Source organism: Heterocephalus glaber, unplaced genomic scaffold (assembly GCF_053883595.1).
Source record: "Heterocephalus glaber isolate CG9 unplaced genomic scaffold, H.glaber_assembly_v1.0 deba00000122, whole genome shotgun sequence".
Taxonomy (NCBI): domain Eukaryota; kingdom Metazoa; phylum Chordata; class Mammalia; order Rodentia; family Bathyergidae; genus Heterocephalus; species Heterocephalus glaber.
In genome coordinates, this window is record NW_028258138.1 from 1201207 (window position 1) to 1226228 (window position 25022).

At 58.3% G+C, this 25022-nt stretch overlaps 1 protein-coding gene across 8 annotated transcripts in view; it reads right to left on the reverse strand.

Annotated features, from left to right (window-relative positions):
- Adarb1 (adenosine deaminase RNA specific B1) overlaps nt 1–25022 on the reverse strand; it is an 85700-nt gene that overhangs the window by 53328 nt on the left and 7350 nt on the right. For 2 of the 8 annotated variants that reach the window (XM_087210921.1, XM_087210940.1), the window contains exon 1: nt 605–10365. The exons of 4 other annotated variants lie outside the window; for them this stretch is intronic. Coding sequence is in view for 1 of the 4 variants with exons in the window: in XM_087210905.1 (XP_087067031.1) it covers nt 10379–10412 (34 nt within the window). In the remaining 3 variants the exon portion in view is untranslated. 2 more of the 8 variants (XM_021256404.2, XM_087210905.1) reach the window with 2 other exon arrangements.

A 25022-nucleotide genomic window follows, 5' to 3' on the forward strand; every position in this document is an offset into this window, starting at 1 on the left:
TTCCCAGGACAAACTGAAAGCCCAGGGCTGGAGCTGGGCAGGTCACCCTCCCACAGGCGGCAACCTGCAAGGCTCTGGCCGCTTCCTGCCGACACCTGCGTGCCTCACTTGTTCCCACAGCTCTAGACGCCGCCCGAGGGCCGCACGTGGACAGCGCTGGCCAGCTTTACCCTCGACACCAGCGAGCGGACCCCCGGGACTGCACCCAGGCACCAGCTACACAATGCCCCAGCCCCTTCCTGCCTCCTCCACCTGTGCACACCCAGGAGAAACTCCCTTGGAAATGGAAACCTGGGTGCTTCCGGGTCAGCCTGCCAGCCCCTCTGTCCGAGTCTCAGGTCGGCGCTGGCCCCTGCGACACCACACTATGCGTAAAGGCTTTCCCTGTAGCCACTCAGCGAAAAGGGACTGAGGACAAACAGCTTTCAACAACTCCCCTTTGTCCCTACCAGGGTGATATCGGGGTGCCCTGAGGGGCACGGACACCAGTGAGCCGCAGCTGCAGCAGCAGCCGGGTATGCCAGACTTGGCTCAGCGAGACACAGGAGGGCAGCGGGGTGGTGGCTTCGTCGGGATGTGCCAGGCTGCTGCCAGCTGCACTCACCTGGAGATGAGCTCGGCCTCTGCTTCTGTGATGACCCAGGCGGAGCTCCTGCAGGGCCCAGGGCTCAGCTCAGAGAGCAAGACGGCCGCTCGCTCGGTGTCCTCGGCAGGCGTGGCTCCCCTGCAGCCTCAGGGGGCCCAGCGTGGGTGGCATCGCTCTACAACAAGAAGACCCGGGACGTGCCACACCGTGCACGGTGAGGGCTCCCTCACCACGGCAGACAGGTAGTGGGCACTAACAAGGTCATTAAGGGCGGTCCTCCTCCTCCACGTGGCTGATGTTACTTCCCGAGCACTCTTATGAACGTTTGCAGGGGTCACACATCACCCACCAGCCTGTGTTCACCCTCCCGCAGCAGGTGGTCCCCACGGAACCCCACACAGACCAGCACAGCCACCCACGGCCCATGGGGCAGGAGCCTCCCGCAGAGCCACAGACCCACGTTCCTGCCGCAGGCTGAAACGTACACACGTCTCCCACACGTGCCTACGGGCACACATGTGCAGTCATGGAAACATGCATGCGCCTGCCACCCCTCCTCCCAGGCTGGGGCATGGGGGGGGGGCGCTGCCAGGGCTGAGTGGGCGACATCTGGGCCTGGAAGACTGGGCCGGGTGCAAATGCTCCTGCTGCCAGGCTGGACCCGCCCCGCCCGCCCCAGGCGGGCTTGGACCTACCTGCCAGGGCAGCTCATCCTGCTCTGCTCTTGCACAGCCAGGCCACGGCTCTGGCACAGAGCGCACCAGTGTGGACCAGCCCTGCCCACCGGTGCCCACACCAGGCACCCACAGGGCCCCACGCCCCTCCATCGGCATGCGGCTCGGACTCTGGGAGCCCCCCAGACACAACACAGCCACAGCCACAGGAAGAGCAGGCACCACCCGGGAGCTCTGTGTGCCCACTGCCCGCACAGAACGAGAAACATGGCAAGAAGAACACAGAGCCACAGTGTGAGGGCCACCCCGCAGCCCCGACTTTGCCAGCCAGCAAGACGCGGCCCCCAGCCTCCCCACAGGGAGGCATCCAGCCCACCGTGCCCTGGGGACGAGGCAGGGGCCAGTGGCTCTGACGGAGGACTTCTCCTGACCGACCCGGTGACCGCCTTCCCGGGTGCTGCAGGGTCTGGGAGCTCGGCTTGCAGTGTGAGCCTGGGCGGACTTGGCCTCTTCCAGCTGAACCTGGGCTGGGCAGGCAATGCCCAGGCAGCGGGCAGTGAGGGGTGCAGGCCGCTGACCCAAGTCCCCGTGAGGGCGCAATGAAAGGTGGCCAAGGTGCAGGAGCCTCCGTCACGTGGAGCACAGGGGAGCAGAGGACGACCGAGGAGACAAAACTCACAGGGCCAAGGCACGAGCGGTGCACTGGGAGCAGGGCAGGGCCCAGGCCGGCAGAGTCTCGGGAGCCAGGAGACCCAGGTGGAGCTGAAAGTCCTGGCTCACATTTGCAGGCCACCCGTGATAGAGAAAGCGATCACAGCAGACACAGAAGTGACCCGGCACCGCAGGGCACCGCAGAGCTCTTATCGGGCGTGGGGCACACAGATGAAGCTGTTCTTCGGGGCACAGACGGAAAACAATGAGTTCCACCATGCGAGAACAAGGAAAACAGGAGGGAGGAAACACTCGCAGGGATGACAGGTAACAGCAGAGCCCGCCCGGCAAGACGACAGAGCGAGAAGAGGGCAGTCGGAGCGGGCCTGGGAACAAGTCAGCAGGGGGCCTTGGCATCCTGGGGGCCGGGGCCAGGGGTCGTCTGCTGTCCCACACCGAGGACACGGCACAGAAGATGAGCCGGGCTTCCGTTTCCTGTTCCTTGGGCACCACAGGAAAGCCAGAGCCAAATGTACAGGCGACATGGGGAAGACGCCGTCCACACCACTGGGCCTCCTTGGGCAGGGCGTGGAGAAGACCGAGGAGCTGGCAGACAGCCGGTGGAGAGCCCCACAGCCTCCCCCAGGCACGGCAGGCCCTGAGCTCACTACCCCGCAACACCATACTTCACCACCTTTGCGGGGGGCTGTTCGGTAGCAAAGGTCCTGAAAAGAATCATCACTTCAAACCGACAACGCTAAAAACAGCAAGACCTTCATTCCCAAAACCATATGAATTTAGGTAGAACAAATTCCAAGAAAAAGACATGCCAAGATTTACTCAGGAAGAAAGCAAAAATCTGACTAAACTAGAGACACGAGACAATCAAAAGACAGCAACCAAAATCTCCAGGCCGAGGTGACTCCCCAGAAAGCGCCACCCAGCACCTCAAAGTACAGGCCTGGCCAGGAGCCAGCACAGGTGGGGGACAGGCGGGAGGTGGAGGACAGGTGGGGGACAGGTAGGACAAGCCAGGGACAGGCAGGGGACAGGTGGGGGACAGGCTGCCTCATAAACACAGAGGTGGCATCGAACACGGGCGTGAGCACTGCAGCTGGCCAGGAGGGCCTGTGTGTGGGGCGGGATCCGTGCACGGGCACGCTCAGCGGTGGGAGACTCCACCACCCCAGTGGGCACTCGGGCAAGGCTGACCGTGACGCAGAGGTGCAGAGCGCGCCTACGCACACTAGAAAGCAAGGTGGGGGCTCTGCTCAGGGCGTGGGTGGGGGCGCAAAGATGTTCTGAGGGCCGTGTCTGCTCATTTTCACTCGGCAGTGGTCACGAGAGCTGTGATTACGGTTGCTGTCTAGTGCCACAGGACACCTCGCTTACAAGTGTGCCAGAAAACGAACCCAGGCCCTGGGGACACACGTGGCCTGCGGTGACAGCCAGGCTCAGAGCAGGCCAGCTGTGCGGGACAGGACGCACCGGGGCTCAGTGAGGACAGCAGTGAGGCTCAGTGTACGAGCAGGGTAAGGAAAGCAGGCAGAGAGCACACTCCGGGGAGGAGGAGCCTGGGAGCAAGTGGGAGAACAGGAGCGAGGGCCGAGGGAGGAAGACTCGCATGCGTCCCGCTGCTCTGACCTAGGAGACCTCTGCGGAGCACGGGCCACGGCCCCACACAAGCTCCCCGGGAGCTGGGGGCCTGGCCCCCAGAGCACATGGCAGCCATGCAGGCAGGAGCGTGGGTCCCGGCACATTTCCACAGGACACTGACGCAGCAGCTGGGTCACCCCACAGCGTTCCCGAGCCCTAATTCGCCAGTGACTGGCAGGTCTCAGGTCACCCCACCTCTGCGGGACCCAGGGGCAGAGCGCGCCCTTCTGCTGAGGCGGGGACACCACATCTGGGGGAGATGTGCTGACCAAGGGCAGGGAACTTCAACTGCAGCCACCCATGGGAGTGCAATGAAGGCCCAGCTGACTCTGAGTTTCCGGAGCACTCTCACATAATGAGAGCAGACACGTAAAAGCACATGTCTCAGAGCGGGTCCACATATGGGGCCTGGCTCGCCTGGCTTCTCCCCAGCCTCTGATGGTGTCTGGTGACGTCTCCCTGGAGAGAGCGTGACCATGATCCAAGGGCTCGGGGTCCAGAACCTTCCTTCTCCAGGACCAGTGCAAAGGCCCTGATTCAGGAAGTGACCAAATGTCAGACCCTCCCCTCCACAGTGGTCGGCACACCATAGCAGGGCTGGAAATCACAAAAGGGCCTGAGCTGCAGGTGGGGCAACCTGCAAGCCGGGTGGCTTGGACCAGTGGGGAGAAGGGTAACCAGACAGCCTGGGAGAAGGGGTCCCCCAGGAAGGCGGTGCCGCAGGGAGGGGCTGCTGTCCAGCAGGGGCACCTGGGCCTGAACCGGAAGTAGGCTGGGCACAGACCAAGGAGAAACCCAGGAGTCAGCCCTGGAGGACAGGGGGAGCTGGTGGGGCGGAGAAGCTCACCCACGCAACAGGGATCAAACTGATGCTCGACTTCTCATCTGCAATCCCAGCTCTGGAAAAAACACTGAAGGCTCTTCCAGTTCAAAGGAACCTAGAATCCAGACCCAGCCAGCATGGAGCAGAGGAACTGCCTGTCTGACCACTGTGCAAGAACCCACAGGCCTGCGGGCCACAACGCCACGGAGGACCTGACCAAGGAGGTGCTCCAGCAAAACAGAAATAGAACCCAGAAGCAGACTCGTGAGCCCAGGAACCATGGCAACGGACACAGCCAGAGCAGCACAGCAACCTGAAGAGACACTGGGTTTCCATGTGAACATCCCCTCGCCTGGCGAGGGCTTTGCGGTGCAGAACTGCACTCCACATACTTGGATCCACAGTAAAATATACTCACATCGTCATAATGGCGTAAATGTTACTTTCCTCATGGTGAAATTTTTAGATTAAACTTGTAGGAAAAGCACAGAAAGACTAATGATAGATGAAACAGAGACCACACATATTTTAACCTCATCAACATAACTCTAAAAATATAACAGACAGCCAAGAGCTGGAGGCTGTGTTTGTTGACTGCCTGTGTGAGCACAGATTAAATTACAGTGCTGACTGGAAGTGGGGCTGAAAAGAAGACGCGGGCAGCACACGCCGTGCTCTGGGAACCGGCGTCCCTAATTAACTCAGGCATCTGTCCTGGATGGGGCTGTGCCGCTCTCGGCTCCAGCGGGCCGAGGAGGGTGTTCTCCCTGCAGAGCGAGGCCCTGCAGCCCCGCACAGGTGCAGGGCCTCGCATCAAACCATGCTCATCCACAGATCGGCCCCCAGCGACACGAGACGGGGTAACCTCCTCGCTGTCCCACCGCCATGCACCCCGAGGCCACGTGGCGTGGGGCACACAGGACACAGCCTGCTGTTCCCGGGGCCAGGGCGGAGAAACTGCACGGGATCAGTCAGGCTGCAGAGAGGCCACAAAGCACGCCGTACAGCCACGGACTCTCCCCCCCACTGCCTCCGTAAGCGGGAGGGAAGCGCTCCCAACAAGGCAATGCCCGAGGGTCGTCCCGACCGAGCACTGCGTCCTGAGACTGCACGTGCCACAGGGTTGCACACTGCACCGGGTTCACCCCACACACGGCACATGGGCGAGCAACACATGCCACGGGGTACCAAGGCGACACTACTCCCTCATGGGACCCTGTCCCCGCTGCAGGGGGACGGTCTGGGGCTGACTGCACACAGAATTGGGACCTGTCAGGCGGCTGCTTTTCACCACAATGCCTTGAAGGGCGACCTCTCCATACCAACATGGCTGCCTACAACCAGCCGCATCCCAGGGTGAGGCGCGTGGAAAAGCTCTTGCAAGAGAAACTCAGAAACACAGGGCATTTTTGCCAAAGACTCGGGAGCCCAGGGCGAGCTGCCCGAGACCATGCACAGCAGCTTCCCCGGACAGGCAGCCCGGCCGGCGTTGGTTAGGGGTGCAGCGAGCCCTTGTCACTGAGACCCGGGACTCTGGAAGGGCCCGGGGACGTGGGGCTGGGGTTGGAGCCCAAGGCCTCGTGCACGCTGGGCCACTGCTCTGCACGGAGCCCCGACCCAGCCAGGGTGCAGCCTCCTGTCACATCCCGAAACCCCCTCTGTCTGCCCCAGCAGGCCCAGGCCTCACATGCACAAAAGGCCACATCTCTACCCAAACTTTGAGGCCCCCCGTGCCTCCATGTGACTGCTGGGGCCACGACGCCCACAACGGTGACAGTGACCCCGGTGGCCACCATGGAGCAGCTCCTTCTCAGTGCCGGGCACGGGACGCCTTTGTGGGGCTGTCACACGTGTGTGTAGGCGTCTGCTGGGACGGACGGTGTCCAGGGAGCGGGCTGCAGGCCAGGCCTCGACCAGGTGACGCGCACGGGAGAGAGAGCAGACGCGAGCGAGCACTGGCGTCAGGTTTAAGCCCAGCTGGAGCACAGAGGGTGGTGGGCGGTGCTGGGCACCCTCAGCACACTCACACTGCCCGAGCCGCAGCAGGCGGGGCAGCAGGGCGGGCACACGGCAGACCTCGGGGTGGTGCTGTGCCAACACACTTCACCACCAACAGCGCAGACCCAACCTGGGCAGCCCACTCAACAGCTCTGACACCAGGGCACAGCTCTGGGCGGACCCGGTCTACACAGACGAGTGTCGGTCCCACAGGCCCCGAATTCGGGTCCCAAGTCCCAGGTGGTCCCGCCTGACCTCCACGACCCACCTCAGGTGCCACTGATCTGCTCAGTGGCTCCCAGAACTGGGGAAACTCAGTCACGTTCCCCAGCTGGTGACCGGGGCGCAGGCGGGGAGAGGGGTGCAGGCCCCGTGGCCCGCTGGGTAGTCACCCTCCAGCACCCTGGTGCGCTCAGCTATCCGCAAGCTCTGAGCCCGCTGTCCCATGGGGTTTTTGAGACTTTGCTGCGTTGATGTGACTGATGGTGAACACAGCTGGTGGGGACCAGTCTGTCCCCCGCCTCAGCACGCCTTCCTCTGGGGCATGGGTAGGGCCCCTCTGGACGGAAGGGGTCTTAGGACTAGCATCACACAAGGTGTGTCAGAAATGTCCTCACGGCCCGCCTTGGGGAGAGAAAGCCAGGAGCCGTCCCGAGACCCACAGCACGCACCCTGCTGGAGGTGGGTGCCATGCGGGGCCAGGGTGGGCAGGAAGTCCCTGTGCATCCTGCTCTGTCCTGCTGTGACCTAAGCCCACTCTAAAACATAAAGGAAACCAAGGGTTACACACAGCCACAGCCGTGGGCCAGGCAGGAGGACCTTCTTGAGGAACAGCCACACGGCCCGGGAGGTGGCCAGCCACGCGTCCTGGACAGGGCCGGCACTGAGAGACCCTGGTGGAAGGCAGAGGGGCTCACAGTCCCACAGGTCCCTGAGCGGCTCACACCTGCCCTTCCCACCCCAGAGCTAAAACACGGCTTGTTTCCGGTCGAAGCCAATGAGGTGGAGATTAAAGAGCACAAGAGGCAGGAAGGGTCCTGGAGGAGCGTGGGGCGGGACTGAGATCCTCTGATGGCGGCAGAGGAGGGCCAGGGACCCTGGGCATGGGGACAACTGAAGCAGGGTGGGCAGAGGCACCCAGAGCTTTCGGAAGGCGGCACAGAGCCTGGCTCTCACCAGGCTGTCCAGAGTGCGATTTAATGCCTCCCTTTAGGATTTATGACTCTCTCTGATATGGGCGACACTCAGTGGCCTTGTCAAGATCAAATGACCTTCGACAGCAACAGTGACTAGAAACACCAGACGTGCATGGAATGCCCACCGCTCGGAGCACCAGCACTCCCAAAGGGAAGGCCATGCGTGTGTGCAGTCGGGGCTATTCCCCAGACGGCCGCTGCAAGGAGTCGCCTCTCGCAGGAAGGAAAAGACGCCTGTCAGCAGCAACCATGCCACTCCACTGCCGCGAAGGGAAAAGTAAATAAACAAGAGGCAGCAGAGCAGCCCTGCCGGCCGGTGGCCGCAGTCACCCACTGGCCCTCCCAGGCACCAGGCCTGCGGCTGCCAGGAGCACAAGGCCTCTTGCCAGCTGCTTTCGAAACCGGCAGGAACAAGGAAGCAGCAATCGCAGAGCAGAAGAGAGTGACTCTCCCAGGCTCACTCCATGCCAGGTCCATGCTACCCGCTCGGGCCCCGAAGTCTCAGCTGGGAAGGAGACGTGCGGGGAGAGAGAACCCCATGTCCTCTCCTCAGAGCCGGGCCATGGCAAGGCCAAGTGGAAGCAGCACAAAGAAGCTGATCCAAGCTTCTCCTGTGCTGCACCGGCTCACAGAGCAGAAGGCAACAACACAAAGGTGAGCTCTGAACTCTGGGAGCGAGGCTGTGGGTCCCACACACGCTTCCCCTGAGCCCGGCCAGTTGGCGACTCCCAGCTTTCCACACAACGTATGCAACGCAGGAGAGGACAGCGACCTCCTCCCGGGCCAGCTGCAGTCACATACTGATGAACAGCCGCAGACCCAGAAGTGTCTGCTGCAGGATCCCAGCAGGAATGCCAGGGGTAAACACACGGCTCCTGCTCCGAGCCAGCGTGAGGCGGCTTTTCTGCTAACCACAGCCTGAGTCGGGAGGCGCCCCAAGCACTGGCCTAGTGGGGACAAAGGCGGACCCACAGGCCAAAGCCCCTGACCCTCAGCGACACAGCGCTTCACACAGGGAGGCTCACACGGCTCCATCCTGGGCCCCCTTCCAGTGCAGCCCTGAAAGTGCGCACTGACAGCTCGCACAGGCGGGACGTGCTGCCTCTGGGAGCGCCACAGAGCCATTAGAATCCAGCTAACAAAAATGCAGCTTACGAAGCGGAAACCGCTTTGACGTGATAAACAAGAGCCCACGGGAAACCAGCAGTGGCCCCAGACATGTGGGGGCGCAGCAGCACAGGAGGGTGACCCACTGGCGCCCCAGCACCCACACAGGCCTGGCCCTGCTCCCAGCCCAGCACTGGCACCCAGCCCCTCTGCTGCCCTGCACCCACCTGCAAACGGAGCAGAACCTGAGCAGTGTCGCCTCCCTCAGGGTCCACAGGGTCCCATGCCGATCTCCCACCTGGGGCTGGCATGGCGGGGATGCAACCATGCAGCCCCTACCGGATGTTACCTCTATGGTTCCCTCTACCTGGCATCACACGCCTTCCAGACGGGTGGGTTACAAAGTCCATAACCAACAGACCACTGCACACAGGGAAGAGGGAGCTGCTCAGTTTAACAAGCCCAGGTCTGCGGATGAGACTGGGGCGAGAGGAAACCAAAGGTATTGCTTGCAATAGTTTTTAAAGTGGTCAAATTCACTCCCCTTCGGCTGACCCTGAACTCTGAGTTATATGTCTTTAAAAGCTTTTCTTCTTCACCCACGTGTCTAACAGTAGCAGAGTTACGCTTTTTTACACGCAGCATTTACCCTGTTTGCGGCTTGATCTGGTACGTGGTGCAGGGTCCAAATCCACAGCACCTGACTGAGCCAGCAGCGTTTAGTACAAATGACCACCGCTGACCCAGAAAACAGACACCACAGTCCTCACCTAGATTTCTGCCCAGGCCTCGGCTGACTGCTGGACTTCGAGGAGTGCTGTTGGGAGATTGTGTTGTGGTGTGAACACGAGGGTTTACTGACACAAACAAGGGCCGTCTGCGTGGCCCCTCACTGACCCGAGACTGTCACATGGTGCCCTGTGGCCCTGTGCTCCCCTGGGGATGGTGGTGTGTTGGGACATCTAGTAGAGCTGGTCCGCTCTTCCGAGCTCTTTCCTTCCCAAGTTTTGTCTATATTCATGCTTGTTTGGTTTTCTATTTCAACTTTGACCAGCACACCAAAGATTCTGGCTCTCGTTGCTCTCACGTTTTCCCGGCATCCCATTAAATCTGTACACTGACTTAGCACTGAATGTCAGTGCTCTGGGACACCCGGACCGAGGCGAGGCCACTCCCACGTCTTCCCCGTGCTTCCATCATTGAGGGCTTGAACAGCTCTTGCTATGCTTATCCCTAAGTACTCGGCTTTACTGCCGCCATTGTTAACAGGGTTCTCTCTTCTGCAACACCTTCCTACTGGGTTTTTACGTATGAAAACTATTATTGATGTTTGCAAACTAATTCTGAACTTCTGCTACCTCGGGGACACTTTGACTCTCTAGGTTATTTCTACCCTGCTTTTGGGGATGAGCTTCCAAAGGGCAGCCCCCGGACAGTGCTGGACAGCACAGGGCCACGCAGCCCCTGTAGGGACCCTGTGAGGCAGCTCTGGGCTCTAGGGTTCGCGCCCAAGTGACAGTGCTCCGGCTCCTTTGCTACACTTCGTGCCACTGCTGGTCTCGGGCTTCACTCAGCCTGGCCGTGGACACATTGGGCCTCTGTGATGGCTCCCAGAGCTGGGCCTCGGTGCTCTCTGCCCCGGCCACCAGGTGTGTGCTGCCACTCCCACCCACCACGGCTTCCTTACCTTCCTGCCTCTCCGTCTGTGAGGCCCAGCTCATAGAGAATGAAGCCCATCTGGGATGGGCTTGAATAACTGACGTTTTCCAGTCCTGAAAAAGAGACAGGTGCTTACACTCCCAAATGTCTTCTTCTATTAGGATTTCAAATAAGAAAGCCCCACGCCTGAACCATTTGGTGTTACTCCAGCATTCTCACGGTCGTGCACCTGTCTATCTTAGCTTCAGCCACATGCGTGTCTCCCCGTGTGTGTCCCCAGCACGGACCCCAGCATGCCACTGAGGTCACTGGGCGGGGTCTGTGGAAGTGAAGTGGGCCCAGATTTTTGCTCACTGGGAAAACTCATCTTTCGTTAACTGGTTGATGTGACAAATCCCCAAGGTCCTGAGGATGAGACAGTAAAGGGGGGCGGTGACAGCACCAAGGCCTGGTGGCACGCAGAGTGTCACAGCCCTCAAGTTGGCTGTCTGCGTCCTTCTGTCTAGGCCGGTACCGAGGGCATCCTCGGAGGAGTGACACCAGACACAGAGAACAGTGAGGCAGCTGCCAGGCCGCACCCTCACTCCGCACACTGCATGGTCCAGGCTGGAACGCTGTGCACCTCGACCCACGCTGAACACAGAGCTCCGCTAAGGATCAAAAGGGCTTTAAACTCAGCAAGCAACGCCAGGCACAGGTGGGGCCTTTGTAAGCCTGCCATGGAATTTGATAAGCCTGTTCCCAGGTACGATTGCAGTAAGGGAAAGAAAGGAATTCACACCCTGTGGAAAAGAAACAGAAACAAGCAGAGGGCTTGGAGAGCTTTAAATGCTACAAGAACACTAGAGAAAAATCTAAGAACCACTCCACCAAGTTGGGAACCATGAACATCTTCAGAATTCTTCCCCCCTGGATGGTGTAGAGCCCTTTACTGCTGCTTCCCAGAACGAGTCCCCAGGATCGCCAGCAACTCTGGTGAAAAAGCACAGAGCTGACTTTGCCAAGATTCTCAGACACAGGCAGACAACCAGGAGAAAACCCCCTCAACCCCGGATCCCGGGCCAGGCAGAGTGGCCTCCTGGCCCTTCTGCAGGCAGGGGAGCCCCATCCTGTGCCCCTGTCTCCCTGGCCCCGGCACATTTTCATAAAGGAAGCCAGTCCTTAAATTCTCCCCATCCTCAGAAATCCACTGGCACTTCAGTCTCCCTTGTTCACAGCTTCCCTTCCCATGGCCTCGGCCAGCCCAGGTCAACCACGGCCTGGCGATGTTAGTGAAAAGTTCCAGAAATAAACAGTTCACACATTTTCATCTGCATGCCACAGCGAGCAGCAGGAAGAAATCTCGAGCTGTCTGGCTTCACCTCGCCTAGAGGCGAGCCGTTCTGTTGTCCATATGTCCACCCTGGACATGCCACCACCCCGGGCAGCAGAGGCCACCCCAGCTATCAGCAGGCTGTGCTGTGCTCAAGTGACTCCGAACCAGCAGCTCCACTACGTCCTCATGCTGCGCCTCGTCACGGAGGCACTGTGCTGCCTGCGTCATCAGAAGGGCAAGCACAGTGCCACTGGGGACCGAGAGGACGGGGACCACAGCCACGTGACTGTCCTCGCCGTGGGCTGGTACTGCTGCCCTGCTCTCTGCTGATGCCAGTCTCTTAGTTGTTAATCTCTCCCTGTGCCTAATTCATGAATTAAAGTGTGACACAAGTGTGTGTACCGGAAAAGCACAGCACTGTCAGACACCCAGGACGTCGTGGAACACATCCCCGAGGATGAGAGGGACAGTACAGGTCTGGACGGAGTGCATTTAACAGAGAGCACAGATGACACAATGTCAGGCTTTTGTCTTCGCACCGCTCACGATAACTCAGTATTTCCCAAGAGCCAGCTTGTACAGGCTGACTCACCTAAAATATAATCAACTGGGCCGGGGATTTAGCTCAGTGGATCTGCCGCCCGCCTCACAAACACAAGGTCCCGAGTTCGATCCTGGTACCAAAAAAAATTTAAAAATAAAATATAAATAAATAAAATATAATCAATTAATTGAGACCTGAGAACCTCTGCAGCAGAGAGGAGCACATGGGGACATGTCAGGAGCAGTGCGAGAAAGCACAATGCTGGCTTCCATCTCCTTGCCTGAAAGGCCGCGGTGAGACTCAGGCCCTGCCAAACATTAAAACCAGTCGGACATCAGAACTTGAAGAGTTGAGGACGTTTCTAGAACGAAGCCAAAGAGCCACCGAGGAAGGAAGTCAACCCCACCTGCCTCGCCCCACATGAGTCTGGTGGGGGGCGTCACCTCCAGGCCTGCGTTCAGAACGTGGGCCTCCCCGAGACCATTTTCCCCACAAAAGAAAGCAGACCTCTGCTCCTGTCATCACAGCCCACAACCCCAAGCCAGTCACCTCAAAACCTGCACCACCATGAGGAGCTGCCTCCCTGGGCAGGCCCCGCAGGAGGCTGGAGGGAGGCAGCAAGCAGGTCCATGGCCCCGTGGGCCCCTGGGAGTGGCCAGAAAAGCCCAATCCCCAAAGCCCCTCACCACTCCTGACGCATCCCTGCCTCAGCCCTGTCTAGATCTTTTTTTTTTTGGTACTGGGGATGGAACTCTGGACCTTGTGCTTGCACAGCAGGCAGCGGAACCACTGAGCTAAATCCCCAGCCCTGCCCTGTCTGGTTCTGCAAAGCAGACCACCTCAACTCTGCCAGAGATCAACGCAGCATGTGGAGCAGCAGTTTCTACAACCCGAGAGTCCTCTCCTCGAGAGGTCCCTGAGTTCTTCTTGTTCTGTCCCGAATTCCTTGTAACTCAGAGCTACAGCAGGGCCTGACCTTGCCCTGACCCCCACTGACCTGACTCTTCCATCTTTTTTCCTATGACCCAACTCTATCCCAGGACCCCAGTAAAACATGTACAGTAGACAACAGCCTCCTCCATCCCAGGTACTTTACTGGCTGCCACTGCACAGGCTGACTCCAGAATCCAAACTTGTAATTCCAGACTGCATCTAACTTTTCACAGAAGTGACTATAACCTATCCAAGCATATCCCATCAAACCAAACTAAGCACCTCTGCACACAACTTCCTCGGCCAGCTCAAAACGTCACCCATGGCCATCTAAATCTGCTCAAACATGTCCAGAGCTACCCAAGGCCATGAAAGGCCATGCAAGGCCACCTGAGGTCACTCAGGGCTGCACAAAGCCATTCAAGATTGACCAAAGCCACTCAACACCACCCAAACTATCCATGAAACCCTAAGGCCACTCTCAATACCACCCAAGACCATCCAAGACAACCCAAGGCCATCCACAGCCATCCAAGATTACCCAAGACCATCCAAGACAATCCCATAGTCATCCAAGGTAGCCCAAGGCTATCCAAGACAGACAATCCAAGGCCACCAGGAGCCACCGAGATTGCCCAAGGCCACACAAGGTGACCAAGCATAAGGTGACAGGAAAGAGGGGAGGACCAAGCAGCAAGAGACAGCAGTGGTCCTAATTAACTGAAGTGAACAAATCTCCCTTTTGAAAAATGTACAAGAGCATATGAGCTGCTAAACACAGTGGTCTAAGGCGGCCTCGTGCAAGTGGCACTCGAAGCCTGGTGTGCTGGGTGTGGTCTGCAGCTCACTAAGTGCACACTGCCCACTGAGTGTACCTCCAACGTTGCGTGGACCACTCAGTTTTCAAAACCAGGGGATATGTTGTTTAGGTTAAAAAATCTACAAAGAAAAAAGAAGAACAATTAAACATCAAGATAATATATATCTGAAAAAAAATTAGGTAATGAGATAATATATATCTGGAAAAGTGCGTGAGGACACAGACGGAAGGAACTGTTGTTTTCGTAAACACTTTTTAAAATTTTAATCAGACTTTACGTTTACAACCATTTTAAGGAAAAACGGACCAAACAGTACAGGAAGTTTCCACATAGCTCACCCTGCTTCTCCCATTATGAATACCTTAGATCAGTACAAGATGTGTCATGGTTAATGAACTGATACTAATAAACTATTACTGGCTGAAATCCACACCTCCACCAGATAACCCGCCTCCCCTCCTGTTCTTTCCCTGCCCCAGTGGCCCGTCCAGGACGGCACAGGACAGTTAGCCCGTGTCTCCCCGGGCTTCTCAAACTCTCCGACTTTGACCCTGACGGTTTGGAAGAGTTGCATCGGGCACTCTGCAGCTGCCCCTCCCCTGGAATGAGGCCGATGTTTCCTCACAGGTAGAGGTGGGCTGTGCGTTGTCAGGAGGAAGCCACCTGGGTGGACCACAGCAGGCGCATAAGCTGTCAGCCTCCTGACCTGGCCCAGCTCCTCACCATACAGCAGCTCTGCAGCTGTGCTCTCTGCACGGCGCACACTGTGGAGGAGCAACGGCCCCCCCCGCGGATGTGGCATCTGCGGGAACGATGTGAGGTTCTGTGGCACCTGGACCTCGTTACCTTCCCCAGTCGTTGCCTTTCCCACCCTTCACTTGGGTCGGCACGGACTGGGGGACGAGTGCTGCTCCCCTCGGGATCTAGCTCACCACCATGCTGTGGCTGCTGGAACCATCCCAGCGTTGGCCCCTGGCCGTGCCCAGTAAATCCCAGGTCACCCTGCCCTGTCGCGATGTGGGTGGCTCTGTCCGCCCCGCATCTGCAGGTGCTCTGGGCTATCGCTTCTCTGTCTTTTGGCTAAGATCAAGTGTAGGTGCTCTGGGCTAACGGTGCATGGTTCCTGCCATATCTGGAATCAGCTGTTTCCAGGAGCTTGAGCCTTGTTACACGCACGCTCTGGCGTGGAGCACGCAGGCAACCACAGCAGATTCCGGTGGTAGACATGGGCTGTGCTGCCTGCCACAAACCCGTCCTTCTGATCACAGCCCCCCAGAAAAACGCTTCTCCTGCTGGGTGCCAGTCGGGCGGGTCCAAGACGATGCCTAAACTGCTTACATAATTACTGCCAATAAATTAAAAATGATCCTAAGCCCTGTGCTGAGATTAAGCAGCAATGAAATCAAAGGGATAACACTAACTAACACAAAACATGCTCTTTAGTGTCAGCCACATCTAGCCTCAACCTGTCCAGGACTTCCTCCTTCTCCGGCCCGTAGGAGGCAGCGTCCCCTCCAGTGGTCTGCAAGGACAGCGTGTACACGCCTACCACTCAGGGACACAGATGTGGGTTCCGTGCCCCCCCCAACCTTGCAAGGAGATCCTGACTCTCACCATGGTGAAGGGTACTGTGGATGGGGCCACGTCCTGAGGATTGTCCTCCCTCCTTGGGGTGGGAGGGGACAGAGGCCACCAATCCTGCCGAGACACAGGACAGACACAGGATGCTGGCCCTGACCTTGATGGGGAACAGGTCATCGGGGATGAAGAGCCTTTCAGAGGGACGGGAGGCCAGGATCTGAGCAGAGGGGCTGAGGAGGAGGACACCATGGAGGTCAGCACAGTGCAGGGCAGGCCCTGCTGGTGTGACTACAGGACACCCGGCAATGTCACCAGACGCGCCATGAGAGAGGCCCATCTCACTGTCCCCAACCTACCCCACCCTAGGGCAGGAAGGCGGGAGGGAGGGAACGGCCCTGTGAGCTCAGAGCCACCAGGGCTGCTGCAGGGCGCAGGGAGGTGGTGTGGCACGGCCCAGGGCAAGGCAGGCACAGGCACAGGCACACGCACATGTACACAGGCACACATGCACACACACACACACACACACACGTGCCATGAGGCAGCACTCCACTCTGGGTCCAGAATGAGCGCAGGACACTCAGGAAGCCCATAAAGGTCAGGGACAGATGCTGACAGGCACCCAGCCGGACCCAGGAAGGCGGGTCCTCAGCCAGGCCCAGACACGGGCAAATGTTGTAAATCTACTGCATTGGGCTGCAAAACCTGGTTTTTGCATATTTCTGAACAAATAATTTGACATATTTTATTTCTCATAAGAACTTCACTTTCAACACAAAATAACCAGAAAACCATTTAAGAAAGAAAACATTAGAATCAAAAAATTACCTCTTAAAACGCTATGAATTAGCAAAGCCTTGAAGGAGTATAGGCTCACCCACCAGGAGGTGAGTCACAGCTGACAGGAGGAGTCCTTGGCGAGGGACGCAAGGCAGCAGCCACGAGGGCGGGGCTGGAAGGCAGGGAAAGAGGAGAAGGCCTGGGGCCTGCATGGGGAGCTCACAAGGTGAAGCCCTTGGGGCACTGGGGCCTGGGGGACCTGAGGGGCCTGGGGCACCCCGGAAGCTGAGGAACGGGGACCAGAAGCACAGTGCCCCAGCCGGGCCCAGGCTCCAACTGAGCACCCGGGGACCGGCGTGGAGGGCTGGGGGTGGCTGGGCTGCTTCCTTCCTCCAGCCGGAGCCGTGCTGGAGCGCTTATTTTAGAGGCTTGGCTTCCGGGTTTCCATTGTTCCTATTGTGTAAGCTGGGGGGGGGGGTGTCCTGGAGCAGCTCACAGAGCTCGGAAGCAGAGGCAGGACCAGGACTCCTGCACTTCAGGTCGGGTGATGCTGGCTGTCTTCTCCAGGCCATACCTGAGCTCCATCCTAATGTGTGAGGTCCATGAGTGGCTCTGCAGGCGTCACTGAAACAATCTCCAGGGTCTCTATGCGGGCAAAGGATTTCTGCCACGAACAGTCTCACGGATTCCGTGCACCTCGGCGGCTGTGCGTACTAACTCTGTATTCGGGGTACTCCCTAACTCTGTGCACCACTGCGGTGTGCGCGAAGCTGCGTTCCTGTGTCCACTGCCGGTGCGGGTCGTCAGGTGGCCACTTCTTACAGACCAGCAGCCATCTGTACCTCCAACAGGCACAGCGCTTCAGGGAAACCACTCGGAGAGGGCTCGGGAATCCCAAGACCCACAGGTAAACTAGGAGAATTCAGCCCTCAGATGAGGACGTGCTCCTCCCAGGTGTTACTTGAGCAGGTTAAAGTCCCAGGCAGAGTTGCACAAAAACCAGGAAACACTTACTCCCATGTTTGGTGGGGTGAAGAGAAAGAGGGGAGAGAGGCCACCACCTGCCAGCTCAGGGCACTGTCACGAGGACCAGGAAGCCACAGAACACGCAGCTGCGTGGTCTCAGCACAGGGTCCCCCTCAGACCCAGGAAGCCCCGGCCGATTCCTCCACATCCTCCTCCTGGACATTCAGGAAGACAGAATTGATCTCTCGGGCCTCGTAAGCTGCTCCGAGTACATAAAGTGGAGTCGTTTTCTCTTATTAAAATAAAGCACTGATGTTTAAATTAGAGACAACTTAATTTTGCAAAGGATTAAAACAGCAGCAATCCAGGGCAGTGTGGGACAGAGGAGCAGATGGGCCTCGGCTGGCTGGCCTGCATCCAGGCCCCAGCCGCACCCACCCTGAGGCCGGCTCCACCCCACCGGTGCCACGGCACCCACAGGAGGCCAGCGACCAGGACCCTCAGGGCCACCACCCTGCAGGACAACAAGGGCCCCTGGGAAGCCGAGGACACCTACTGCCTTCCCCGCCCTGGAGACCAGGCCCTCTGCTCCTCAGGCAGCAGTGATTGCAGAAAGCGCCATTTCCCCAAACTCCTCCGATTCCTGTGCTGCCACAGCCTCAAACACTAAGCTCTCCCAAAGGAAAGGCCAACAGACTCCACTCCTCCACCTCTCATTACAAGAGTCTGGCTAGGTAAGGAGGCCACACATCCACCAGGACGAAAGCCGAGATCTCAGCACTGAAGCAGCGGGAGGCACCGGCGACCTGGGACTACAAGGCGGCACCGGGACAGAGACGCCTGCCTGTGCACGTCAGGAAGAAGAGAGCAGTGACACAGGCACGTGGAGGGCTGGCTGCCGCTCTGGGCCTCACCTCTGGCATCCGAGTGCAGGCGCACATCAAAAAACTGACCGGTCACCGTATAAACCGGTGGGGACAGGCGGCCTAGTTTATGCTAGGAACGAGCTGCATGGATGTGACACACACTTAATGCGAACAGGAGCCGTCACCCTGACCCTGAGCTGCGTTCCAGTGACCGGGCCATGCACTCCTCTCCCAGTAAAAGCTCTGTCAAACGCCCTGCTTTCCCGCATCCACACCAGGAGGGCACGGCAGCTCTCAGGCCTGCAAGCACAGCGTAGAGAGAAGAATGACTGGAAACAAATGCGTGAGGTGTGCAAGCCAAAAGTGAGGATGCCATGGTGGCGGAGGTCAGCGCCGGGCACCGGGAGAGGTGAGGACCCTGGTGAGGTCACAGGAGAGCAGATGGAAGCCATTGGACTGGCGCCAGGCCTACCTGCTCACCGGAGAAACACCACTCTTTCAAGGGTCCTGTCAGCCAGCTGATCGCACCCTGGGAGCTTGAAACAGAATATGAGAATATTTATACCCCAGGAATTGGCAGTGCTACAGATGAGGGCTTTTCTCACCTCCCCCCAAAAGCCAGCTGTCAAACGTTTACACCACCACGTCTTATCTTGCAATCCATAAACCATATCTCAAAAAAGGACATCGCTGGGGGCTGGGAACAGGGACAGGCTTATTTTGAAAAAGTATTAAAATAAGCAGCAAGTGTAGGTTGCGGTGTTAAAAACATGGTTTTCCTTAGAATGCAAGGGCGTTTAACACCAAGAAACCCATCCTGAAATTTACTGCGTTAACACACAGAAGCGGGGACCATGCTTGCCCCCAGGAGATGCAGGAAATTCTACGCTGTTCATGGCAAAGGCAATTTTTCAAAAGTCCACAACAAGCCAGGAAGAGGAGGCCACTCGCCACACCAGATGAGGAGCAAGTTCAGGACAAGTCCAGTGATGCCACGGCGCAGAGTGCATGGGAGGGCACGGCCTGCAGCGGGGGCGAGGGGACCCACTCTTCACTGTGCCTGTCCCAAAGTGGTGTTCCCAGGTGTTGGCAAGGGTGGAGCAGCCAGGTTAGAAAGAAAGGCACTGTGCTCACAGCGGCAGCCCCACTCAGGGCCCCAGGGCCAAAGACGAGCTTGGACAGGAGCCCCACAGAGACCAGCAGCCCCCGAAAAGGCAACGCGGGCAGAGGACGCAGGGGGCTGTCAGGGTGCGGAAGCAGCACGCACCTTAGACTGCACAGAGCCGATTCCACAGCCCAGTCAGTCAACTCCAACTCCCCCAGAATCTCAGGAAGACAAGGACCACGGGCAGGGGCAGAGGGGGCGTTCTCAGCCAGGACGCAAAACTCAAGACAAAGGAAAGGACTGAGCTACCGGGCTATGTACGGATTTTAAACTTCTCTGGAGACTTAGTTCAGTGGTTCCGGCGCCTGCCGCACAAGCGCAAAGTCCTGAGTTCAATCCTCGGTACCAAAACAAAAAAGAATTTTAAACTTCTCTTTGCAAACAAAAAGAAAGAAAGGAAGGAAGGAAGGGAGGGAGGGAGGAAAACAAAGAAAGAAGCTAAACCCAAAGACCAAGGGACTGAGCTGGGGAAGCAGCCGGGACACACCTATGCCGCATGGAGGCAGGGGCTGGATGGTGACCAGGTGCTCCCAGGTGCTCCGGTCAGCCAGGGACCCGTGTGCCCACCCCCAAGCCCTGAGGGAGGCACCCTGTTCGGACCACAGAGACACCAGGTCTCCAGGGAGCCTAGGGAGGGCTCTACCAACAGCGACCTGAACCCTCCTCCAGCAAGTGGATGCTGAGGCCACGCCCTGCCCACCGGCCACCTCTGCTCAGAGTCTCTCTGTGCCCAGAGCCACGCTTTCCTCACTTTCTATTCTGGGAGGCTGGGAAGAGCAGTGCTGGAGACCTGGCACTGGGCGGGGTGGTGGGTGACCACGGACACGGACACAGGAGGGGACCCTGCTGCCCTCCGCCCACCACGCCTCCGCGCTGAGTGCGGGAGTTTCCCCTTATCCCCGTCCGGGGCTCCTTGCTCCCCTCCCAGGGAGACAGAGCCGAGGGAACACGCCACACACCGGGCGGCGGGTCAGCCTCACCACCGGCTGCCCTCCACTCTAAAGTTACTGCTTTTCCCTTCTCAATAAGTAAACAACTCGGGGAAGAGACACTCGGAGACAGAGAGAGTGTCCTGTTTCTCCTCCACCTTCCCCCATAATCTTAGCACCTCCCTGGGGGCCCTGACACAGGGACTGAGGTGTCTGCTGGCAGCGAGCTGTGTCGCCCCAGGAAGCAAGCCCCTTCTCCCCGCTCTGCTTGCTGCTCAGCTGTCTGCCTGAACCAGGAGAAGGGACCCGTCCTGCCTTTCTGTGCAGACCCCAACTCTGCCACTGCCCTCTGCGTCCTTGCAACAGCCCTTGGCCACTCCCTCTGCACACCCACCCTTCCTGTGCTCCTTCTCCGGCCCAGCACCCGAGGGCGCCCACTGCCACCTTCCCAAGCAGCCCACCCATCTCACTGCTACTGCCAGGTCACTGCTTCCAGGCCTCCCCTGGACAAAGCAGGTGGCATCAAGATGCCCCGAAGACCTGTGTTCACTCCTGTGCCACTGCACATGCTTGGGCACAAGGACACGCCATTCCCCGCACCACCGCAGGCTGACCGCCTGTCCGCAGCAACTTCCCCTCGGCTGGGCAAGGCCTGGCTCTCGCTTTCCGCTGCAGCCCTGCACTGTGCACAACCACGGATGCTCAGTGCAGCTTCCCAGGGCTAAGCCTCGGCCCCTGGAACACACCCACAGCAGCTAGGCGTGCTCTGCTTGCCCAAGGAAGCCGTGCTTTCATCTGGACACTCTGTGGTGGCTGCTACGCCTCTGTCCTGTAGAGCGAAGTGCATTTCTGTTTGTCCTGCTGTCGCCTCGCATCTCAGCTGAAGTCCGAGTTTCCTTGCGTCTGGGAAGTGTCGGTGGGCCCAGCAGGCAGGCAGTACTAACAGTGCCCTCGGCAAAGTGCAGCACCCCGCCCTGCCACCCGGCCTTGGCCCTCTGTGCCCTGCAGTGACCACACTACTCCACCCACCTCTCCTTGCACAAGTGTGCACATGGAGTGCACGCCTTCCACAAAGGCAACATACCAGGCATGCTCCAGGACCACCCGGTGCCCAGCACATCCTGGAAATCGCTGCACGCCCGTCCACAGGGAGTCCTCACTGCGGGGTCCACACCCACACCACGTCTGACATCTGGTTATGCCACACGCACCACACCTGGCCTCACCTCGTTGGAGGTGCGACTTCACCACAGATCCTGGGAGAGTGGAACTGCAAGGCCGAGAGGTCAGCGCAAAGGTGGTTCTGCAGGCTCAGCGTGCTTTCCAGCATGCCCGACCAAACTGCATCAATTTCCTCCAGATGAATGAGGGAAAAGCAAAATACTGTGAAGAAGCTGCTCTGGGGAGAGCCTGACAGTGTGCATCAGACACAGGGTACCTTCTGCCCAGCATTGTGGCCAACACGGCTCACACCCAGACAGGAAGCTCTGCAGACCTCAGCAGGAGCCCTTCAGAACCAAACAAACAGTCCTTGCTGGCATCATCAACCTCAAAGAGACGCTTTCCTCTTAAACCCCATCTCAAAGCCTACACCCATGAGTCTAGCTGAGAGGAATGAAAACACTCGCCTGGTTATATCCAATTGTCTCCCAAGGCCTCAGGCACTCATAGATGGGGCTCTGAAGTGGCCAGATCGTGGGGCTCATGGCTGACTTGCTCTTGGGAGCCGGGGCCAGGCCTACAAGGGTCCATCCCTCCCAGCTCCACCCCGCCCTCTGCTTCCTGTCCACCCTGCTGTGAGCAGCCCTCCTCTGCCATGTCTTCCTCCATGCCATCCTACCTCGGAGCCAGCCAACTACAGACTGAAACGTGAGTCCAAATGAACCTCTCCTTTCTTAAACTATGGGTGGTGGGTATTTTGTCCCAGCAACAAGGAACATGACTGACGTTCATGCCCACATAAAGATACTTTGTAATGTTTGGAGTAGCACCACTGGTAACCGGGAGTGCGGAGCCCCAAGTCTATCTCTGGCATGGGCTCAGCACACACTGAGAGACAGAAGAGACACGTAACTGTGACCTGAAATACAGCTGCACCTCAAAAGCACAGTACGGAAGAACCAGAATACAGGGCTGCCAGGGGCATGTGTCCCTTTCAACAGGGGTCAGGAAAGGGCCTGCAGGGGAGGGCAGACTGCCTACCACCAGATAGGGTGGGACTCAACTGCCAATGGGCACAGGGAGCATACAGGTGACAGAAAAGTGCTGAAAATGGATAGTGGTGACAGGACCAAAACCAGATACATGAGATCACCGAGCCGAGCCCCATGGAAGGGGAGGGACCTTATGGCAACACCTCCCGAGGCCCCGTACACCCTGCACATCCAGCCCTGTCTTCTCCGAGCACTGAAAAGTGGCCCTGCAAACACCACCTGGTCCTGCTGCACTCTGCAGGGTTCCTTCAGCAATCAGTGAGACCAGAACGCACCTGCATCAACTCTCAGATGGTGCAGGAGGCGGCAGGGACCTCTGTCTGCTCAGCACTGCCAGGCCTGCTTCATGAACAGCCGGTGGGCCCTGGGGATCCCTGTGCCTTTCAAAGGCCTCGACTTGGCTCAGAGGCACTGACAAGGAAAGGGAAAGCCTGCCCTTCACTAAGCCAGGCTCCTGGGATGGAGCCCTGAAGCTCACCTCACGTCTCCTCCAGGCCACACCACTGGTGCACAGAATGAGACTAAAGGGTGGACACTTCCCCTGGGATGAGCAGACTCGTCACTCATTCATTTGCATCACACACAAGCAGCACAGGGAATGCGCAGGGAAAATCCACAAGTGGAAGGCGATGTCTGTGTCCAGGTGAGAGGCAGAGGGCCCAGGGGCCACGGGCAGACTCCAGACGGGAGGCTTCCGGGGAGCACGTCCAACACCAGCTGAGACGTCCAACACCAGCTGAGACATCATGCAAGTGCGGCTTTCTCATGGGGTTTCATCGGCAGTAAAATCTAGGTTGGACTCTGGGAGACCTGGTGGTCTCAACTCTCAGGCACTGGGGTTCAACCCCACACCTCAGCCCTCAAACTACCTCGGACATGCTGCGAACGCTGCCTGGCTCACTGCTTTGCCACTACTGTACTTCCTTGGAACTGGAAATGTGAACAAAAAAGAAATTATTCTGTGGGGCTCGGGAAAAGTTTCAATAGGGTTCTAATGAAAATAAATTCTCAATTTATTATGAAAGAAAAGTGAATCCCCTCAAGTATTCCACAGAAGAACACCAAAGCAAACTGTGGCCCTGACGCAAGGACGCAAAGATGACTGGTCGGGTCCAGAAAACAGCTCTTCTGGAGCCACTTCAGGGAGACATCCACCCTGAGAGGTCACCGAGACTGACAAGACGCAGCCCACGAGTGCCTCACTCTGTCTGAATGGCAGGACACCAGCAGGAAGCCACTGCCTCACTAGCAGCCCAAGCACGCCGCCTCCCGACCGGCCTCAGGCCAAGCCAAGCACCACACGGAGACCGAGACTAAGACTCCGGCACCCTTCATGCAGGATCGGGGTCACGTCTGGGGCCCCACATCTCTGGAACCCCTTTCCTATTTGGAGACTCCCCAGAGACACGAGTCAGCTCCTTGGGCAGAAGCGAGACCTCCATCTTCACTCTCCTGCTGCCAGGCTCCATGCCGATCTGACACCCACAAAACAACCTTAAGAGAGAGGGATCCGAGGAATCCCACGCTGCTGGAATCCACTCCAGAAAAGGCAAGGTGTCCAGGCCACCAGCCTTGGGGGCCCTGCAGCAGTGGTCCCCAGTTGGGGCACGGGGCGCTGGGCAGCCAGGTGGGAAGCCCTGGACACCCTCAGATAAACCCTCTTCTTGGGGAAGCCAGCTCGCCCCAAGCAGGTGGGCTGTCGCTGATGAAAGCCAAGGAAAGCAACTGTCTCTGCTTCTAACTTTGCAATGCTAACTGGGAGGATCAGCCCATCACCTTCAGTTATGAATCAATCCTGGGTTTGCTGGACTATTCAATCCAGAGAGCAGACAGATAGGCCAGTCCTCTGGCACCAACAAGGGCAGGAAGGGCCCGGCCCCAGCCCCAGGGTCCAGATTTCCTTGTGGATCAGAATCCCTAACTCCACCCCGCCTCTGGTGACTCCTAAGACCTCCTCCCTCCTCCCGCCTCTCCTAGCAGTCCCTGGGCTGGGGGAGGTGACAAGACATGGACACGGACACGACGGTGTGGCCACTGCTGCACTCAGGACCACCACTTGGGCTCCACAGCCAGCACCTGCTGCAACCGCGTGGCCACCCGGGCAATGCCCAGAACAAACCATCACATGGCTGCCCGGGACGGCATGAGCCTCGGGACCCAGCGCTTTGCCCAAGGAAGCTGCGTCCTCCAGAGCAGAGTGGCCCTACCCTTTGACCAGACTTCGGAGCGCACCTCTCTGCTCCTCTCCCAAACAACTGATGAGCCGCGCTGCCTCCGAGTTTTAATGCCTTGAAGCCTCCACAGTTGAATCAAGTATCTTTTTCACTCTGTTTGGCTGCTTTTTTCTGAAACCTCCCAGAATTATTCCAAGCGCCCTCGTCTTTGTCAGCAGGCAGCCACAACTCTTACCTCCTGACTTCCACTTGTGCAGGGAGGGGAACGTGTGTCAACCACCCCATCCCACAGGGGCAAGATGTCTGCCGCAGGACAGAGTGGTTTTGGGAAGGATGGAAACTCCCTGTTTTAAGAGATTAATTTACTATATTGCACCTCGTGGTT